The sequence below is a fragment of the Barbus barbus genome (assembly GCF_936440315.1).
Source record: "Barbus barbus genome assembly, chromosome: 6".
NCBI lineage: Eukaryota > Metazoa > Chordata > Actinopteri > Cypriniformes > Cyprinidae > Barbus > Barbus barbus.
In genome coordinates, this window is record NC_136734.1 from 33,495,992 (window position 1) to 33,513,328 (window position 17,337).

Genomic DNA, 17,337 nt, shown 5'->3' on the forward strand with positions numbered 1-17,337 from the left:
TTATTGGTCGATGCCTGACCAATTAACAACGCCAGCCAGTGCGACTTGGTATGCGGAAATAAACATTTTTATGCATAAGTATGAGTTATTGTTAAAACTCTTGGACAATATTTTCATTAAATATCATTAGTTTTAAAAGGATTTTATATTACAGTAAAAGAGTAGCAAAGTCGTTTATTGGTTGGAGTCAGCCAATGAAATGGAACGTTTTTGTACGCGATGACGTCACTACATGGAGCAGATCGCGCCGTTTTGGTGGTCAAGTTAGCAGCCTGTCATCGCGATGGAGGCATCAAGCCCAAGGGTAAGTTTTTATTTTTAATAAATTATCTATACGTTCAGTACTGTTAGCCAAGGACTGTGTTAGGTGGTTCTGTAACTTTTATAAGTAACTTTTCATGTAATATGAATTTTATGTATAGTTACATATAAATAAATATACATCAGTGTTTTTAAACATCGTGAATATTGATAAAAAAATACAAATAAGACAAGATACTCTGTGACCCATGTAGAATCTTTTTGTAATAGAATAATTACTCTGTACTATGCATGTGGGATGGGGGTGGGTTACTACTTTATAATAATAATTATTATTGTTGTTGTCATTGTTGCATTTTACGTGAATGCAACTTATATGGTTTCTACAGGAGCAGAATTCAGAAATAGAAAGTGCTGTAAGGAATCTGCTTAGCTGCATCCGAAGGCATAGCAACCCTCAGGCACATGGAAATTCCAACAGTTCTTCCACCGTGGCACCTCAGCCTGGTACCAGTGCTTCCTTTGGGGTTGGCCAGGCTGTTAGTAGGCCAAACACAGTTCAGCAAGAAATGCAAAGGTAAGGAATCGTGTATTTAGAGCCCCCATTTTTTCAGGTGTCAATGTTTATATTGTTAAAAATGTAATTATATTAGAATATATTAGAATATATTGCTATATATTCTATTTGTATATAGCAATTTGTTGGTGTGATGTGGTAAAGATGTGGGCTAGTAATCAATGGTTGCAGAATTGAACCCCACAAAGACCCATCTGTTATCTGTCATCAATACAGCCCTGAGCAGGGCTCTTAATCCAGGTTGTTAAAGGGGAATTCTACCACTAATTAGTACACCGCAAGTTGTTTTGGTTGAAGGTGTCAATTAAATGTTGTCAATGAAAAACATATTTGTATACTGTATCTATATAATATTGTATTTAATAACAGTTTACATCATATGTTTGGTTTTCTTCTTAGTCTACACTGCAAATGATCTGTTCCTACAAGAGTTAATTTTATAACAATAACTTTGCTTATTTGCACATATATTTTGTTGTTTTATTAAAGAGCTTTTCCAGCACTTTACCATGGAAGCCGTAAACGAATGAAAAAAATGGCACCTGAACCTGCAAAAGTTGCATCTGTAAAGTTCTTAGAATTCCAGTTCTGCTTGCTGTCAAAAAACTCCCAAAAGACTCCCAAAGATGAAACGGTTCTCTTACAAGCAGGCCTAGGCAGAAGAACTGTAAATATTCCAGACAATGCTGATCATACTGAGGTGAGCCATGGTATACAACCTGATGTTTAAATTTGTTTTGGACAAAATATATTACAAGTTTTTACATTATGTATTATTATTTATATGTTTATTATTGTTTTCAGTATTATTCATTTTTAAAAAGGAGGAACAATTTTACCCATTTATGATGTCATAAAGTATTTTACTTGCATCTATGCCTTCTAATATCCAGATAACCAAAGTACTTCTTCAGGAGTACCCAAAGTTGCAAAACTTAAGGGGTGGTTGGCTGCTCCAAAAAGCCTCAGGTAAGTTTATGGTACCAAATGCATTTTCATATGTTTTATCCTTTTACCAGCATTGTTATCGTTTTTCACATATCTGTTTAAAAGGGGGCAGTGGACAAAGGAAAACAACATCTCTGGCCCAAGATTCCCAGGGCTACACAGCAAAAATACTGAAGGCATCCTCTAACAATGGGAAGAATGTCATCTACATCGTCCCCCTCCAAGAAGAAATCGATATAACCCCGTTGCCATATGATGCACCTGAATTTCATAACATGCCCAAAAACATCTGCATGACCTGTGGTACATCAGTCCCATTACAGTTGCTGCCATGTCACCTTGAGGATTGTCAAAGTAATAATGCTGTAAGTGATATTTCAGTGTCAGTCACAAAAAATGAAAAAGTATATACTTTAAAATAGATCTAAAGTGTCTTTAGAGTACACTATAATTGGTTAGTTAGCTATTTTATGTCCCAGGTCAGGTGTATTGTTACACTGTAAAAAACAATTGAGAACCTAAAAGTTTAAGGCAACCAGCATCAGTAGATTTTTTTAGTTTTCTCAACTTTTTGTTGTATAAACTGAATACAAGAAGTTGAGAAAAGTCAAAAATCTGCTGAAGCTGGTTGCATTGACCTTTTTAAGTTTTCTCAACTTTGCTGTAAAAATCGAAAAAATCAAAAGTTGAGAAAACTAAAAAAGGTCAATGCAACCAGCTTCAGCAGATTTTTGACTTTTCTCAACTTGTTGTTTTTTTATCCAACAAAAAGTTGAGTAAACTCAAAAATCTCCTACAAAAATAAGTTGAGAACTCAAAATCTGATGAAGCTGGTTGCCTTAAACTTTTAAGTTTTCTCAATTTTTTTTTTTTTTTTTTTTACAGTGTAGGTTTCTTGAGCTATCACACATTTATGCACTTACTGTATATATGGTGGGCTCAGCCACTACCCTCAGTCACACTTCTTGAATCTGAAAATCTTCTTAAATATAGCCATCTATTATTATTGAAGTATATCTGTTATGCTTTGTTACAATAAAGAAACTTTATTTCTATCATTATAGTTATAATGATCCTCTTTTTCAGATGGAATAAAAATATAATCCGAATTCTTTTTTTTTCAGATAGAGTCTGAATCTGACAAGGAAAAAGAAAATGAAGAGGCCCAAGGACTGAGCCATGAGTCAGATGTAATTTGTCTGGTAAGAGATTGTCTTGGTTAAAAAGTGATGAAATCACCAAAGGTCAACACAAAACGTAAGCTAATGCAATCATTGATCAATTGAGGATGTATCCTGAGAATATATTTAACACTGGTTGTAAATATATCAAAGGATCTTTTCTACAATATTAAATGATTGACCACCTTTTTTTTTTTTTTTACTTTTTTTTTTACTGACTTTGACTGTTACTGCTAGTCTGTGTTTGTTTCTGGTTCTCTCGTAAAGTCAGCATATACCGTTTTTAGACAATAAACCTGATTGTGTTCAGTCATAAGATCATAAGCAATTTGCTTATGCTTTGCTTGTAGACCTGTTTAATGTCATATTGAGCCTGTCTCATTCTTCAGGATGCCTGTCCGATATGTGGAGAAGATTTTTCTGCAGAAGTGATGCCTTACCATGCCAGTACATGTGGAGAAAGGTACTGTAGAAATGTTAGAGGTGTGAACAGTAGGGAGATAATTATTTTTTTTTCTGTCCACAACAAATACAGTCACCGTTATATATAAAAAAAAGAAGAAATATGGCATTTCTTGTTCAAATGAGTTGAAACAAATTATCATTTGGGAAAATCTCAAATTTGGGATATCATACTGTGAACAATTCACGTTAGGCTTATTTTACATCTTTTAAATATATTCTAATGTTTATTTTTTAAATGTTCATTAAAGCCTAGATGGGCAATGGATGTTTATGTATTTTACTGTAGCTTCCCTGAGATTTTTCCCTCGATTATGGATGGAAATTCTGTTGATGAAAGTGCCTCATCACCATCCCAAACCAGTACCAGACTACAAAGCACTACTTTCCAACTTGATCCTGATCATTTAACACCTGGGCCATCAGTTTCAGCTGAAAGTGCACCTTCAATGTGTGATGGTACTGATTTTGTGTGTTTTAGTCCCTCATAATGAAAAGGTTGATGTAAAAATTCTTTCCATGATACCATACCATGAAATTTACAGTTTTTTTGGCCACAGATTGGAAAAGGATTGAGCTTCCAGAAAGGGCAGCAATACTGTACAGGCGGTGTGCACTTCGACAAAAAGAAGACGAGCCCCCACTGAAAGTAAGGATTGATATTAGAGAAGACATGGAGGACCAGGAGGGGAGAATAATAAATTTTTACAAGGTCCCCAAAATTGATTGGACTAGACCTCTTCAATGCCGATTGGAAGGTACTATAACAATATTAAACTTAATAATGTAACTAATAATGAAACCTTGTCATTACCAGAAACCAAACATCCTGTCCTATTGGATTTTATGTCATACGCTATATTCCTTTAATTATCTACACTTTTTATGATACACCTTGTTTACATGTTCTTACTAACAAATTTCAAAGCAGTTTACAATTTTACATTTTTTTTAGGGGATGTTGCCACTGGGGATGGTGTTCAGCGCCATTTTTTCAGCATAGTGATGCACAAGCTGCAGAATGGATTCCTCTTTAGTGTTGGTTAGTTCTTTCCAGGAATATCATCAAGGAGGTTATTTTAACAACAACCAATTTTACTTACCCTCCTGTTGTTTAAAACCCATATGGCTGTCTTTCTTCTTGTTTATAGGATAGTTTTGGACAAAAATCTATGTTATCATTTTGAAGCCACCAAATCTTTCTGGAGCCATTGTATGGAAAACAGCCCATACGATTCTGGCAAATAGCTTTTTTTGCAATCTGTAGCAGAAAAACAGCCATACATGTTTAGAATAAAATAACTGTCTATAAAAAGATGTCAATTACCATTTTGTGAGCATTGTGTGATCAGTTTAGTAACACAACTTGTCAACTTTTCTCAAAAATGCTTTGGGTTTTCTGCTTTACAAACAGGAAATGGAAACGGAACTGCATTATTTGAAGGGCAAGCAGACCACCTTATTCCATCTACTTCCCAAGTAATTTTGCAGAGTGACTTGTTTGTGATGGCAGGCAGGATTCTTGGTCATTCTTTCCTCCATGGTGGGCCTTCATTAGCAGGTGTGAGCCCAGCCATTGTGCATGTGTTATTAGGTGGCTCCCCACAGACAGCAACCGTCACACTTGAAGATGTGGCTGACATCGACATTAGGGAGACAATACAGATGGTAGGTTGGTAGGTGCCATATTTATAGAGGTAAATGTGTTTGTATATTTAATTGTATTCTTTCACTTATCATAAAGCTTGCTGTAGGTGATTCAAAGAATGATTTTACTGAGGATCAAAAGGTAGCCATTAACCAACTGGCAATGTCTTGGGACCTTCCAGTGTTGACTACAACCAACCGCACTTGGCTGTTACACAATCTTCTTCAGCATGCGGTAAGTGCTTTTGGTAACACTTTAGTTTAAGGTGTCCTTGTTACACGTTACATGTACTTACAATTATAATAACAATAAATTATTGATAATTGCATGCAAGTAACCCTAATTCTAACCCTAACCACGTAGTAAGTACATGTAGTTAATTAATATTACTCAGTACTTAAATGTATAATGAAACTGTAACAGGAACACCTTAAAATAAATTGTAACCGTGTTTTTTATTTTATTTTATAAGCAGTTGAACTTTATGCAAAAGTTCAGCAGTATTATTTTAATAAATTAATCAGACCATTAATTTTGTTTATGTGAAAGTTTATGTGAAAATCAGTCAAATGTGAAAAACTGTAAAAACAGGAAGCAAAACAAACCATGAAAATGTTAACACAACCCCTATTTCCTAATTGCATTAATGATCAGTCAAATAGGATTCGCCAAATTATTGTACCTGTCATATTCAGGTGCTGACAAGAACTTGGCGACAAGTGAAACAGCTCAGACAAGGACTGAAGGAGTCAATGGTATGGCAGTTATTGGAGGCCCGACCTGATGTGGCATCTATGGTTTTTCCAAGACAGTCAATGGCTGACTGCAGTACACAGGTGATTTATTCAGTAAAACTACCAACTGTAATCATCATAACATTAATTCCTACGTAGTTTTATACATGTAAAATATGCCCTTTTTGAATACTAAAATTATAATTAGGTTCTCTTAAACAACATCATCTGGCCCATGGAAGATGAAGAGTGGGATAATGAACCCCCATTTACCACCCAATGCAGAATTTCAGGCTACCTTAGGCAGTTTGTGGAGACTGGTATGTTGTTTTTGTACTTTCCTAATAGCAAAACTAGCCATCGAGCTGCCTGGTGCTGATACAAATCCATATACAGACAAATCTTTTCTGTTTGCGTCATTGAATATTTAACAGATCTTTACATTAACTTGCATATATATTGTAAAATTTGTGTTTTGATAACTTGTCTTCTGTTCTTCATATGTCTGCTCCATTTCAGCTGATCAATGTAAATTGAAACAGCTGGTCAAATTCTGGGTGGGCTGGGAGCTGCCAATGAAGGACATGCAGGTGAAGGTGGTGCAGGCAGAAAACCCTACATCCTCCACCTGTTTTTGCATTCTTCGCCTACCAGCTCATTACACAACCTATGACCAATTCAAACAACACCTAGAAAGCTGTATTGCCACTAGTGATGTAGGTTTTGGCCTTGTATAAAATGACATGAAGTGCTTTAAATTTAAAATATTAAAGTGAAACGGTAATTTCAGACATTTTCATGTTTCTGTTTCTGTAAATGTCAAAATTGGTAAAAGGAACCGTTTTAGAATGTTTAGATGTGCAGTGTTTTACATATTATGATGCTTTTGTGTAATATTAAATGACCCAAACTGTTTATATTAATGTGTTAAAATAATACTGTTAATTGTTATTTTTTTCATTACTAGTTCAACATTTAAACTTTTTTGAGACAGCTACAGTTGTAGTAAGACAAAAGACTGCTTAAAGTGAATACATTTATTTTGTGTGCTACAGTTCAAGAAAAATAAAATAAGACAGAACTTGTTCTTTGTGGGGTTTTTTGTGGGTTCTCAATTACAGATATTTCCAATGTCTTACACATAGCCAATACTATTCATGTACTGCAGTGTAGCAATGTAAACATCTGCCCCAAAATTTTCTGATGGCTGCATTGGGTCCACAGCAGCCTTTAGTTCGTTAAGTTCCTCAGATCTCAGTGGACATTCAATTTCAGGAACCTGGATGCCAGAATTTGTGTCACTGGGGATAAGACCGCTGCTTTCCCAGTCTATTTGTGGAATCTGTAGATTCTGTAAGAAAAGATGAATTAGTAAAAAAGAAAAGGGATTATGAATAGATATAAAAAAATAAACCACATGCCTACCTCATCACACTCTTCTGAATGGTACTGCTGCCCCAGTTGCCACAGCTGATTAGGAGAGAGGTTGCCCTCTGATGAAAGGGGATGGTTGTCCCATCCATCTCTAAATATACTGAGATGGGCTTGGAGCCGTGGGATGAAGGCATAGTGACAGCAGAAGATGTGAAGACTGCTGGACAGATCAAGATGCCCATCCTCTTCCAGCTGGTGCAGAACATGGTAAAAGTGGGAGGTAACCGCAGTGAACACATCCCGCCACAATCGCTCAATTCTGTTTTAAGCAAAGAAGTGGAAAATATTTGAACATGGTCAGAACTTTAACAGAAGCCCAAGAAATGTATATAAAAATATTTGATGAGGTTGCTGCAACTTGCAGGTTTAATGAATACTTTTTTTTTCAAATAATAATTTGATAAAACTTAACCTTTGTGTGCACACAATAATGTGGCATAATTGCACAATTTTTAGCTTCATTTTTAAAAGGGCTTTTTCTATTATAATGCTGATTTTACAATGTCTAAAAACATCTCTATTTCACAACTGTACAGTAAAAACTAAAGAGTGATATTTCAAGTTTAAAAACAATAGAACAAGAACAATGATTGTTACAAAACCACATTTTACTGTCTGGGATCTCTAGAGACCCTTAACAGCCCCAGTAAACACCCTAAATGATCAGTGCACAAGGGTTAAATATATCATCTAATATTAAAATTTACCTCTGATTGTGAACACTTTTACCAGCAATGAAGCTACTTCTCCCTGTTCCCCGGACAGAGAACATAAGGCAGGCCACATCTACATTCTCCCCTCCATGATCCCCCCGAACCCTGGCAAAAAAATATGTTGGTTACGAATAATGCGACAGCATACAATGTTTACAAATCTTCCAGATTTATATAAAATTATTTTTTGCATCACAACAATTTAAGCCTCTATTCTGCTTATTTCTTACAAAAAAGACATAAAAAAGCACCAATTGCCAGTGGCCAATTTTTACCTCAGTGGAAATCCAAACTTCTGAACTGCCTCACGGAAGAAAGACAGTGTTGTCGAAGCCAGATTGTTATTTGACACACCAAGGTACATTATCTACATTAATAAACAACAAAACAACAGAATTTTTAACAATTATTCTACATAGTAACGTTAATATAGTCTTTAAAATATTATACCTCTTTAGTGGCATGTTTTAACAAATTTATGAATCAAAATAACTCATTCACTAATTCATCAGTCTTGTAGTTTAATTAAGCAGGGTCTTTATCTTTACCTTCCTGGAGAAGCCATCGATGCCTCCAAATATCACGATGTTATACCTTGAAAAAGTAAATTTCTGTCACATATACTGAACTGAGCATACAGTATATAATAAATACAATGTTTATGTTTAACTTACCGTATTAGCTTGTGGTTTGTGTCAATGTGCATCAGGGACTTTGGGCTGGGGACAGAGTATGTCCTCCTAACCACACATCCTAATTGTGACATCCTGGAAACAATGCTTGCAGTGTCAACTCGATGCATTGAAGAACGAACTCTATCCCATTGTACCCGATGACCTTGTGCTCTCAGCAGACCCATCATCATTCTGTAACCTGCATTCGGATTGCTTGTGTGGATTGTTGCCACGAGTGAGTCTAGCTCTGCATCTGCAATGTTGCTGTAGGTTGCCTTCACAGACAACCCCCATTCCACCATGCGTCTATGAATTGTGAACTTGGACACCCCTAGCAACCTTGCAATATATGTCACAGGCAATCCTAATGTAAGCAGTTGGGATACAGAGTCCTCAGAAATCAGAATCCGTGGACGGCCATTTTTTCCTCTCTCTTGGGAAACCATGATGTGTGGATCCGTGTTAGTATTTCTTACTGCCATCTGGTGTACTTGATAAAGTGCATCATACAGTTCATTCGGAATGGGTATCTGATTTGAGATGGAACTAAAAATTACCAGCTCCTGAGAACATGTAAATTCTAAGAAGTCAATGTCAAGAGGAATGCGTTCCAGCCAAAGTGACAGACGAGCGGACAGCCGTTGTAATAAATGGTTCAACAACAATTCCTGAAAGATAATATGAATATATTAATAATAAAAATAAAAAAACATTAATGTTATTAAAATGTAAATTAATTGTAAATCCTACAATTCATCTAACATAACAATGCATTTTTATGTATTATTAAGCTTTAGTATTTTCAATAGGTAAAGGCATGGGGAGTGGTAGCTAGTAAAAAGATCACTGGAATACTTCATTATGATGTGTAATAAACAGGATGTACAGTCAATTGGTAATTGTCTCAAAATAAACCCCATTTAGTGTGATAACACGGTGCAACACTTCGCGTTGGCTTTCTAATCATTTGTCCTCATTTAATACATCAAAGAAAATGACTTGAATAATGAATTATGTTGAGCATTTACACCTAAGTTACTAAACTATAAATAAACTATCTGTGGCAAAACGTTATTTTCGTGTGGAAAGTAGTCTCCATCAGTAATACAGTATATCAGTCAAGGAAAACATAATAATTATTTTATTTTTTAAACTGTCTTAATTTATTAAAAATAAAAACTTACCCTTGGGCTTGATGCCTCCATCGCGATGACAGGCTGCTAACTTGACCACCAAAACGGCGCGATCTGCTCCATGTAGTGACGTCATCGCGTACAAAAACGTTCCATTTCATTGGCTGACTCCAACCAATAAACGACTTTGCTACTCTTTTACTGTAATATAAAATCCTGTTAAAACTAATGATATTTAATGAAAATATTGTCCAAGAGTTTTAACAATAACTCATACTTATGCATAAAAATGTTTATTTCCGCATACCAAGTCGCACTGGCTGGCGTTGTTAATTGGTCAGGCATCGACCAATAAAACGGCCTCAACCCCCCCCCCCCCCCCCCCCCCCTTCTGCTCTCTCGCGTCTGCATTCACAAGTGCACAAGTCAGTTTTGCAACAGGAATATCGCAAAACTAGTAGCAAAAGTCAAAGCGCTAGGATTTGAACGTGTACTGCCAGATCTGAGAGGTTGTAAGCGCCGACTTGAGGTTGTACAGCGAAACTGAAGGAACGTGCAAAAGTAAACATGTCTCACACATCTGTGTCTGTCACTTTGTTTATGTAAATGCCATTTTACACATTTGTAACTATTAATCTGCAACTTCAACTTCGAAACACGGGTGTTTTGATTATTGTCTGTGTGTGCAAATCCAAAGATTCAGCTTTTCGCATCAGGGCTCTGAGTGTAATTTCCATTTACAAATACAAATATTAATGTGACATGTTCTCACATTCAAACCAGCAACCTCTCGAGTTTTGCTACTGATTTACCTTCATAAGACAGCGGGGGTTTACAGAGCTCGCGCCGCGCTGACATGTCATCTGCGCGGTTCAATGGTCCGAGCCGCGCTGCCGATTCGTCAGCGCAGCGCGGACGTGTTTCCTAGCGACACCCAATGGGCAGCGCGGCGTGAACAATCCTCACCAGCGCTGCGCTGACCAATCTAAACAGATACAAGTTCATTTGGCGCCACTCAATTACATTTTACCCATAAACCTCTGCTATTATTAATGTAAAGGAGTGAGGTAAAATGGCTAGGCGCATTGTAGAAACAATTTTAACTACTCCTGACATTTTGAATAGAATTGAGGAGGCTCTAGGGGACAGAGACATTCATTCAGAAAATGAGAGACGAAGACTTTTTAACGTTTGCCACAAACCAGACCCATTCCAGTTCGCCCGTAACTTCAGTGGTGAGGCCTCACGGGGAACTGTAAACATGAGAAGAAGGTAAAATAGTGAATAACAATGTATATGCTATTCGTCTAGCAAAGTATTTGCATTTAGTCATAGACATAGTTAGCCTATAATTGAGTATTTAACTGCCTGAAGTAAGATATGTTATTTCTGAATTAGATAATGAAAATGCAAGTGCACAATTGCATTTTCTTATTTCCTTTAGGTGCCAAAGAAACACAGGTGGTCCCTTCATTAGAGAAGTGTGTCTATTGACATCCCCGGAAACCACAGTTGTACCAAAGGGAATGGCTAGAGTCCAACTCCTAAATAATGGTTACATTGTGATTATCCGTTTAATTTTTAAATGGTTGATTACAAAAATTAACCACGGTTTCATTACAAAAACACATGGTTATTGCAGTTAAACAATGGTAACCACGAAATAACCATGGCTTTGCTACACTAACCATAGTTTAACCATGGTATTTGTAGTAAAACTGTGGTTATACAAATGGTAATCAATCAAAAATGGTTACTACACTTTTACAACAATAAAACCATGGTTAATTTTCGTAAGGGATTTGTTATGAAAAATATATTATTAAAATGCAGTATTAAAAAATTTAAACAACTAATCTCAGAGATTTAGTTACTTATATTACTCAGTGTTGAGTTGAAGCTTTTATTCATAAATAGAATGAATATGCTGCAACACCTGCTGAACATTCCAACGTTTTTGGAATTGTACTCCACTAATAATGTAACCATTATTTAGGAGTTGGACTCTAGCCTAGTTTTTAATGGAATTTAAAGTTTACTGCATTTTTTTTGTATTTGTTTTGTAAAGGCAACTGCAATGAAGCATCAAGAAAGACGTGAGGGGAAGTCGTGGCCTAATGGTTAGAGAGTCGGACTCGTAATCCAAAGGTTGCGGGTTCAAGTCTCGGGCCGGCAGGGATTGTAGGAGAATGTCCAGCGCTCTCTCCACCCTCAATACCACGACTGAGCAAGGCACCGAACCCCCAACTGCTCCCCGGGCGCTGCAGTGTGTGTTCATGGTGTGTGTGTGTTCACTGCTGTGTGTGTGCACGATGGATGGGTTAAATGCAGAGCACGAATTCCGAGTATGGGTCACCATACTTGGCAGTATGTCACTTCACATAAGTTGGCCAGATACCCTGAGACTGATAATTCACGGTAAGAGAACAACTATACTATGGTTTGTATATTTTATATGGGGTTTGCCTTTTTAAAAGTGTGCAAAAACTTCTTGTTTTTCAAGGAACACATTTCTGTCACTAACAAAGTGGATGGTGAGCAAAGGTGGTGGCCACGTTTTAGAGCAGCACCTGGGTTTTGCAGATGGCTATGTATTTTTTTACCCATTATGTTTCTGTTGCCTACACTAAAAAATGCTGGGTTAAATACAACCCAGCGCTGGGTAAAATATGAATGAACCCTGTGATTGGGTTGTTTAGACCCAGCAGTTGGGATACTAACCAGAATGTTGGGTTAAACATTTAACCCAACTGTTGGTTGAAAACAACCCAGCATGTCCAATACGTACCCAGCACTGGGTTGTATTTTATTTATAATGCAGCAGACGTGGAGGACTACAATGTGATCAAGATCTCGCTCAAGTACTGAGGAGCTAAGCCATTCAGGGCTTTATAAGTAATTAACAAGATTTTAAAATCTATACAATGTTTGATAGGGAGCCAATGCAGTGTTGACAGAACCGGGCTAATATGGTCGTACTTCGGACTCTAGCTGCTGCATTTTGGACCAACTGTAATTTGTTGATGAAGCGTGCAGAACAACCACCCAATAAAGCATTACAATAGCCTAACCTTGAGGTCATAAACGCATGAATTAGTATTTCTGCATTTGACGTTGAGAGCATAGGTCGCAATTTAGATGTTTTTGAGATGGAAAAACGCAGTTTTACAGATGCTAGAAACATGGCTTTCAAATGAAAAATTGCTATCAAACAACACTCCTAACTGGTGAAGAAGAATTGATAGAGCAGCCGTCAAGTGTTAGATAGTGTTCTAGGTTATTACATGTGGGGTTTTTAGGTCTGATAATTAACACCTCTGTTTTTTCAGAATTTAGCAGTAAGAAGTTACTCGTCATCCAGTTTATGTCAACTATGCATTCCGTTAGTTTCTCAATTTGGTGTGTTTCACTGGGCCGCGAAGAAATATAGAGCTGAGTATCATCAGCATAACAGTGAAAGCTAACACCATGTCTCCTGATGATATCTCCCAAGGTTAACATGTAAAGCGTGAAAAGTACCGGCCCTAGTACTGAGCCTTGTGGTACACCATACTGCACTTGTGATCGATACGATACCTCTTCATTCACTGCTACAAACTGATTGCGTTCAGATAAGTACGATTTGAACCATGCTAATGCACTTCCACTAATGCCAACAAAGTGTTCTAGTCTATTTAAAAGAATGTTGTGGTCGATAGTGTCGAACGCAGTGCTAAGATCCAGTAGAACTAATAAAGAGATACAACCACGATCAGATGATAGAAGCGGGTCATTTGTAACTCTAATGAGAGCAGTCTCAGTACTATGATACGGTCTAAATCCTGACTGGAATTCCTCACAAATACTATTTTTCTCTAAGAAGGAATATAATTGTGAGGATACTACCTTTTCTAGTATCTTTGACAGAAAAGGGAGATTTGAGATCGGTCTGTAATTAACTAGATCTTTGGGGTCAAGTTGTGGTCTTTTAATGAGAGGCTTAATAACAGCCAATTTGAAGGTTTTGGGGACATATCCTAATGACAGTGATGAATTAACAATAGCGAAAAGAGGATCTATGACTTCTAGAAGCTTAGTAGTTTAGATGGAATAGGGTCTAACATACATGTTGTTAGTTTAGATGACTTAACAAATTTATACAATTCTTCCTCTCCTATAGTAGAGAATGAGTGGAATTGTTCCTCAGGGGATCTGATGCGATACTGTAGCTGACGGCTACATGGTTACAATTTTATCTCTGGTAGAATCGATCTTGGAAGTAAAGTAGTTCATAAAGTCATTACCGCTGTGCTCTTGGGAAATGCCAACACCTGTTGATGCTTTATTTTGTGTTAATTTAGTGACTGTATTGAATAAATACCAGGGGTTATGTTTTTTTCTTCTAGAAGAGACGAAAAGTAATCAGATCTAGCAGTTTTTAATGCTTTTCTGTAGGAATGGGTATTTTCCCGCCAGGCTATACGAAATACCTCTAGTTTTGTTTTCCTCCATCTGCGCTCCATTTTCAGGGCTGCTCTCTTTAAGGTGCGAGTGTGCCCATTATACCATGGAGTCGGACTGTTTTCTTTTATCTTCCTTAAGGGTAAAGGAGCAACTGTATCTAAAATGCTAGAAAAGAGAGAGTCCATAGTTTCTGTTACATCAAGTTTTTCTGCGCTGTTGGATATGCTGAGGAATTGAGATAAATCAGGAAGATTACTTACAAAGCAGTCTTTTGTGGTAGAGGTGATGGTTCTACCATACTTGTAACAAGGAATAGAATTTACAGTTTTAGCTATATGGAGTTTACACAAGACTAGATAATGATCCGAGATATCATCGCTTTGCTGCAGAATTTCAACACCACTAACATCAATTCCATGTGACAGTATTAAATCTAGAGTATGATTTCGACAATGAGTAGGTCCGGAAACGTGTTGTCTAACCTCAGTAGAGTTGAGAATATCTATGAATGCTAATGGAACTTTTTCATTATCGACATGGATATTAAAATCGCCAACAATTATGACTTTATCTGCAGCCAGTACTAACTCAGATAGAAAATCAGCAAATTCTTTAATAAAGTCTGTGTGGTGCCCTGGTGGCCTGTATACAGTAGCAAGTACAAACATCACAGGGGATTTATCACTAACACGTGTTTCTCTAGATAATGTTATACGCAGCACCATAACTTCAAACGAGTTATACTTAAAACCTGCCCTCCGAGAAATACTGAGAATATTGCTATAAATTGTAGCAACACCTCCCCCTTTACCTCTTGGACGTGGCTCATTTTTATAGCAGTAATCTTGGGGGGTGGACTCATTTAAAGTAATGTATTCATCTGGTTTTAGCCATGTTTCTGTCAAACAGAGCAAATCTAGATTATTATCATTGATCAAATAATTTACAAAAAGTGCTTTTGTAGAAAGGAACCTGATATTCAGTAAGCCAAGCTTTATCAATTGCTTCTCTGTATTGTAAACATTTTTTATTTGTTGAACATCAATTAAATTGTTACTCTTAATTTGGTTTGGACATTTTCTGTATTTTCTAGTTCGGGGAACAGACAGTCTCTATAATGTGATATCTAGATGAAAGAGTCTCTGTGTGCTGAGAATGAACTGACATTAGGCTAGCAGACGGTCGGTTTAGCCAGTCTGTCTGCTTCCTGACCTGGGCCCCAGTTAGTCGAGTACGAACTCTAAGACTGTGTGCCATATTTCTAGAGAGAAGAGCGGCACCACCCCAGGAGGGATGAACACCATCTCTTTTCAACAGGTCAGGTCTGCCCCAAAAACTCGTCCAATTGTCTATAAAGTCTATGTTATTCTGCGGGCACCACTTAGACATCCAGCCATTGAGTGACGACAGTCTGCTATGAATCTCATCGCCACGGTAAGCAGGGAGCGGATCAGAGCATATTACAGTGTCTGACATCATACTTGCAAGTTCACACACCTCTTTAACATGATTTTTAGTGATCTCCGACTGGCGAAGTCGAACATCATTAGCGCCGACGTGGATAACAATCTTACTGAATTTACGTTTAGAATTAGCCAAGATGTCAGGCGCTCTGGCTCCCGGTAAACCTTGGACTATGGTGGCTGGTGTCTCTATTTTCACGTTCCGTACAATAGAATCGCCAATTACTAGAGCACTTTCATCAGGTTTCTCAGTGGGTGCCTCACTGAGTGGGGAGAACCTGTTTGATGTTTTGATCGGAACGGAAGAGCGGTGTTTTGACCCTCGACTAGGCCGCCTTACAGTCACCCAGCTGCCCTGCTGCACGGGCTCGACCTCACTGAGCTAGTCGCATCCAAAGCAGTATCTATAGACCTCACATTCTTACTATCCTCAACTAAAGTTTGGATGCGTGTCTCTAATTCTGAAACCTTCTCTGTCAGCCTAACTATTTCCCTGCATTTATCACATGTGAATCCCTCGTCACCGACAGAGAGAGATAAACTATACATGTGACATGAAGTGCAAACAACAATAGCAGAAGAAGCCATTACTCACCGTGACTGATGAATGATACCAACTTAACTTACCACTTACCACTGTTGTTTGATGAACTCGTGAAAAACGGCGCGAGAGAGAAATGAAAACAATAATAGGTGCAAATACAAACGGGAATGGACCCGCGAGTAACAAGCTAACCAGCTGATGTGCTGCACTTAAAAAGCAAACGATCAAATTAGTTAGATTAATTTGATAGATAATACCAGAAATCTGGTGGGAATTAAGTTATATATTATCACTTTAAACAACAGAGAGTGAAAGTAAGGTAAAGATTCAATAAAAAAGCAGAGCTACAAACGCAAACCTCTCAGCAGCACAACAGACAGGGACAGACTGAAGCAATCGATCCAATCTGAAGCCAAGATGTTTGGTTAGTTGAAATATCTAAAGGGCTAATTAGATAGCATTTGGGACACTACACTATGTTACAACTATAGTTAATAATATTATGGTTAGAAACACTACATAGCCAACACTGAACCCCATGCTGAGTTTCACAGCAATGATGTCATCAGCGTGCTCTGGTTGTACATTGACATCACTCTCATAAATAATTTGTGAGCAAATGAAGACATCTGTTAAACATATTTACAGATTTCAGTGAACGACACAAAAGTAAGATACTTAAGTTTTCTCAAACGGAATGAAAAGGAAATTGAATGTAATTAGAAATATTCATTATACTCATTAATATAATTGAATAATACTGTAATATAAGTCATATTATATTGGACTGACTTCTCATGTTGAAATCTATATATTTTTAATTGTTAATGGTGAATGGTTCAATGTGAATGCTGAAATCTAATTTTGAGTGTGTACGTGGTCACCATCTTGATTTTTTTCAGGTGGCTAATGTGCTTTTCTGAAAGAGGGGGCCCTAAGCTTCATTCATGCCAAATTTGGTGCTTGTACCAGAAAGTGCACGATTTCTCTGAAATATTGACCTAACCGGCTCCGCTATAGTACTTATGTGGGATAAAAATAAAATGAATTCTATATAAAAATTATTAAATCAAATGAAATCTATATTAAAATAAATTACAGTAGCATACTGATGAATTAGAG

At 37.1% G+C, this 17,337-nt stretch overlaps 3 protein-coding genes across 3 annotated transcripts; 2 read left to right on the top strand and 1 right to left on the bottom strand.

Annotated features, from left to right (window-relative positions):
• Window positions 1–246: 246 nt before the first annotated feature.
• Window positions 247–3,518, top strand: LOC306870776 (uncharacterized protein; the record flags this gene model as incomplete). Its single annotated transcript, XM_079418193.1, has 7 exons — window positions 247–304; window positions 651–838; window positions 1,328–1,538; window positions 1,732–1,807; window positions 1,892–2,151; window positions 2,911–2,988; window positions 3,357–3,518. Exons 1-7 carry the CDS (start codon window positions 284–286, stop codon window positions 3,516–3,518), a joined length of 996 nt encoding a protein of 331 aa, XP_079274319.1. The 5' UTR covers window positions 247–283.
• LOC306871274 (uncharacterized protein) lies at window positions 3,181–9,885 on the bottom strand. The gene is made up of 8 exons (XM_079419079.1): window positions 9,817–9,885; window positions 8,633–9,300; window positions 8,507–8,552; window positions 8,234–8,325; window positions 7,953–8,063; window positions 7,237–7,504; window positions 4,551–7,162; window positions 3,181–4,478 (listed from the first exon to the last, which is right to left on the bottom strand). The coding sequence occupies exons 1-7, from the start codon at window positions 9,835–9,837 to the stop codon at window positions 6,947–6,949; spliced, it is 1,422 nt and encodes a 473-aa protein (XP_079275205.1). The 5' UTR covers window positions 9,838–9,885; the 3' UTR covers window positions 3,181–4,478; window positions 4,551–6,946.
• LOC306871275 (G2/M phase-specific E3 ubiquitin-protein ligase-like) lies at window positions 3,723–6,896 on the top strand. The gene is made up of 8 exons (XM_079419080.1): window positions 3,723–3,888; window positions 3,990–4,187; window positions 4,385–4,471; window positions 4,844–5,097; window positions 5,174–5,311; window positions 5,773–5,913; window positions 6,020–6,131; window positions 6,331–6,896. The coding sequence occupies exons 1-8, from the start codon at window positions 3,744–3,746 to the stop codon at window positions 6,546–6,548; spliced, it is 1,293 nt and encodes a 430-aa protein (XP_079275206.1). The 5' UTR covers window positions 3,723–3,743; the 3' UTR covers window positions 6,549–6,896.
• Window positions 9,886–17,337: the final 7,452 nt, after the last annotated feature.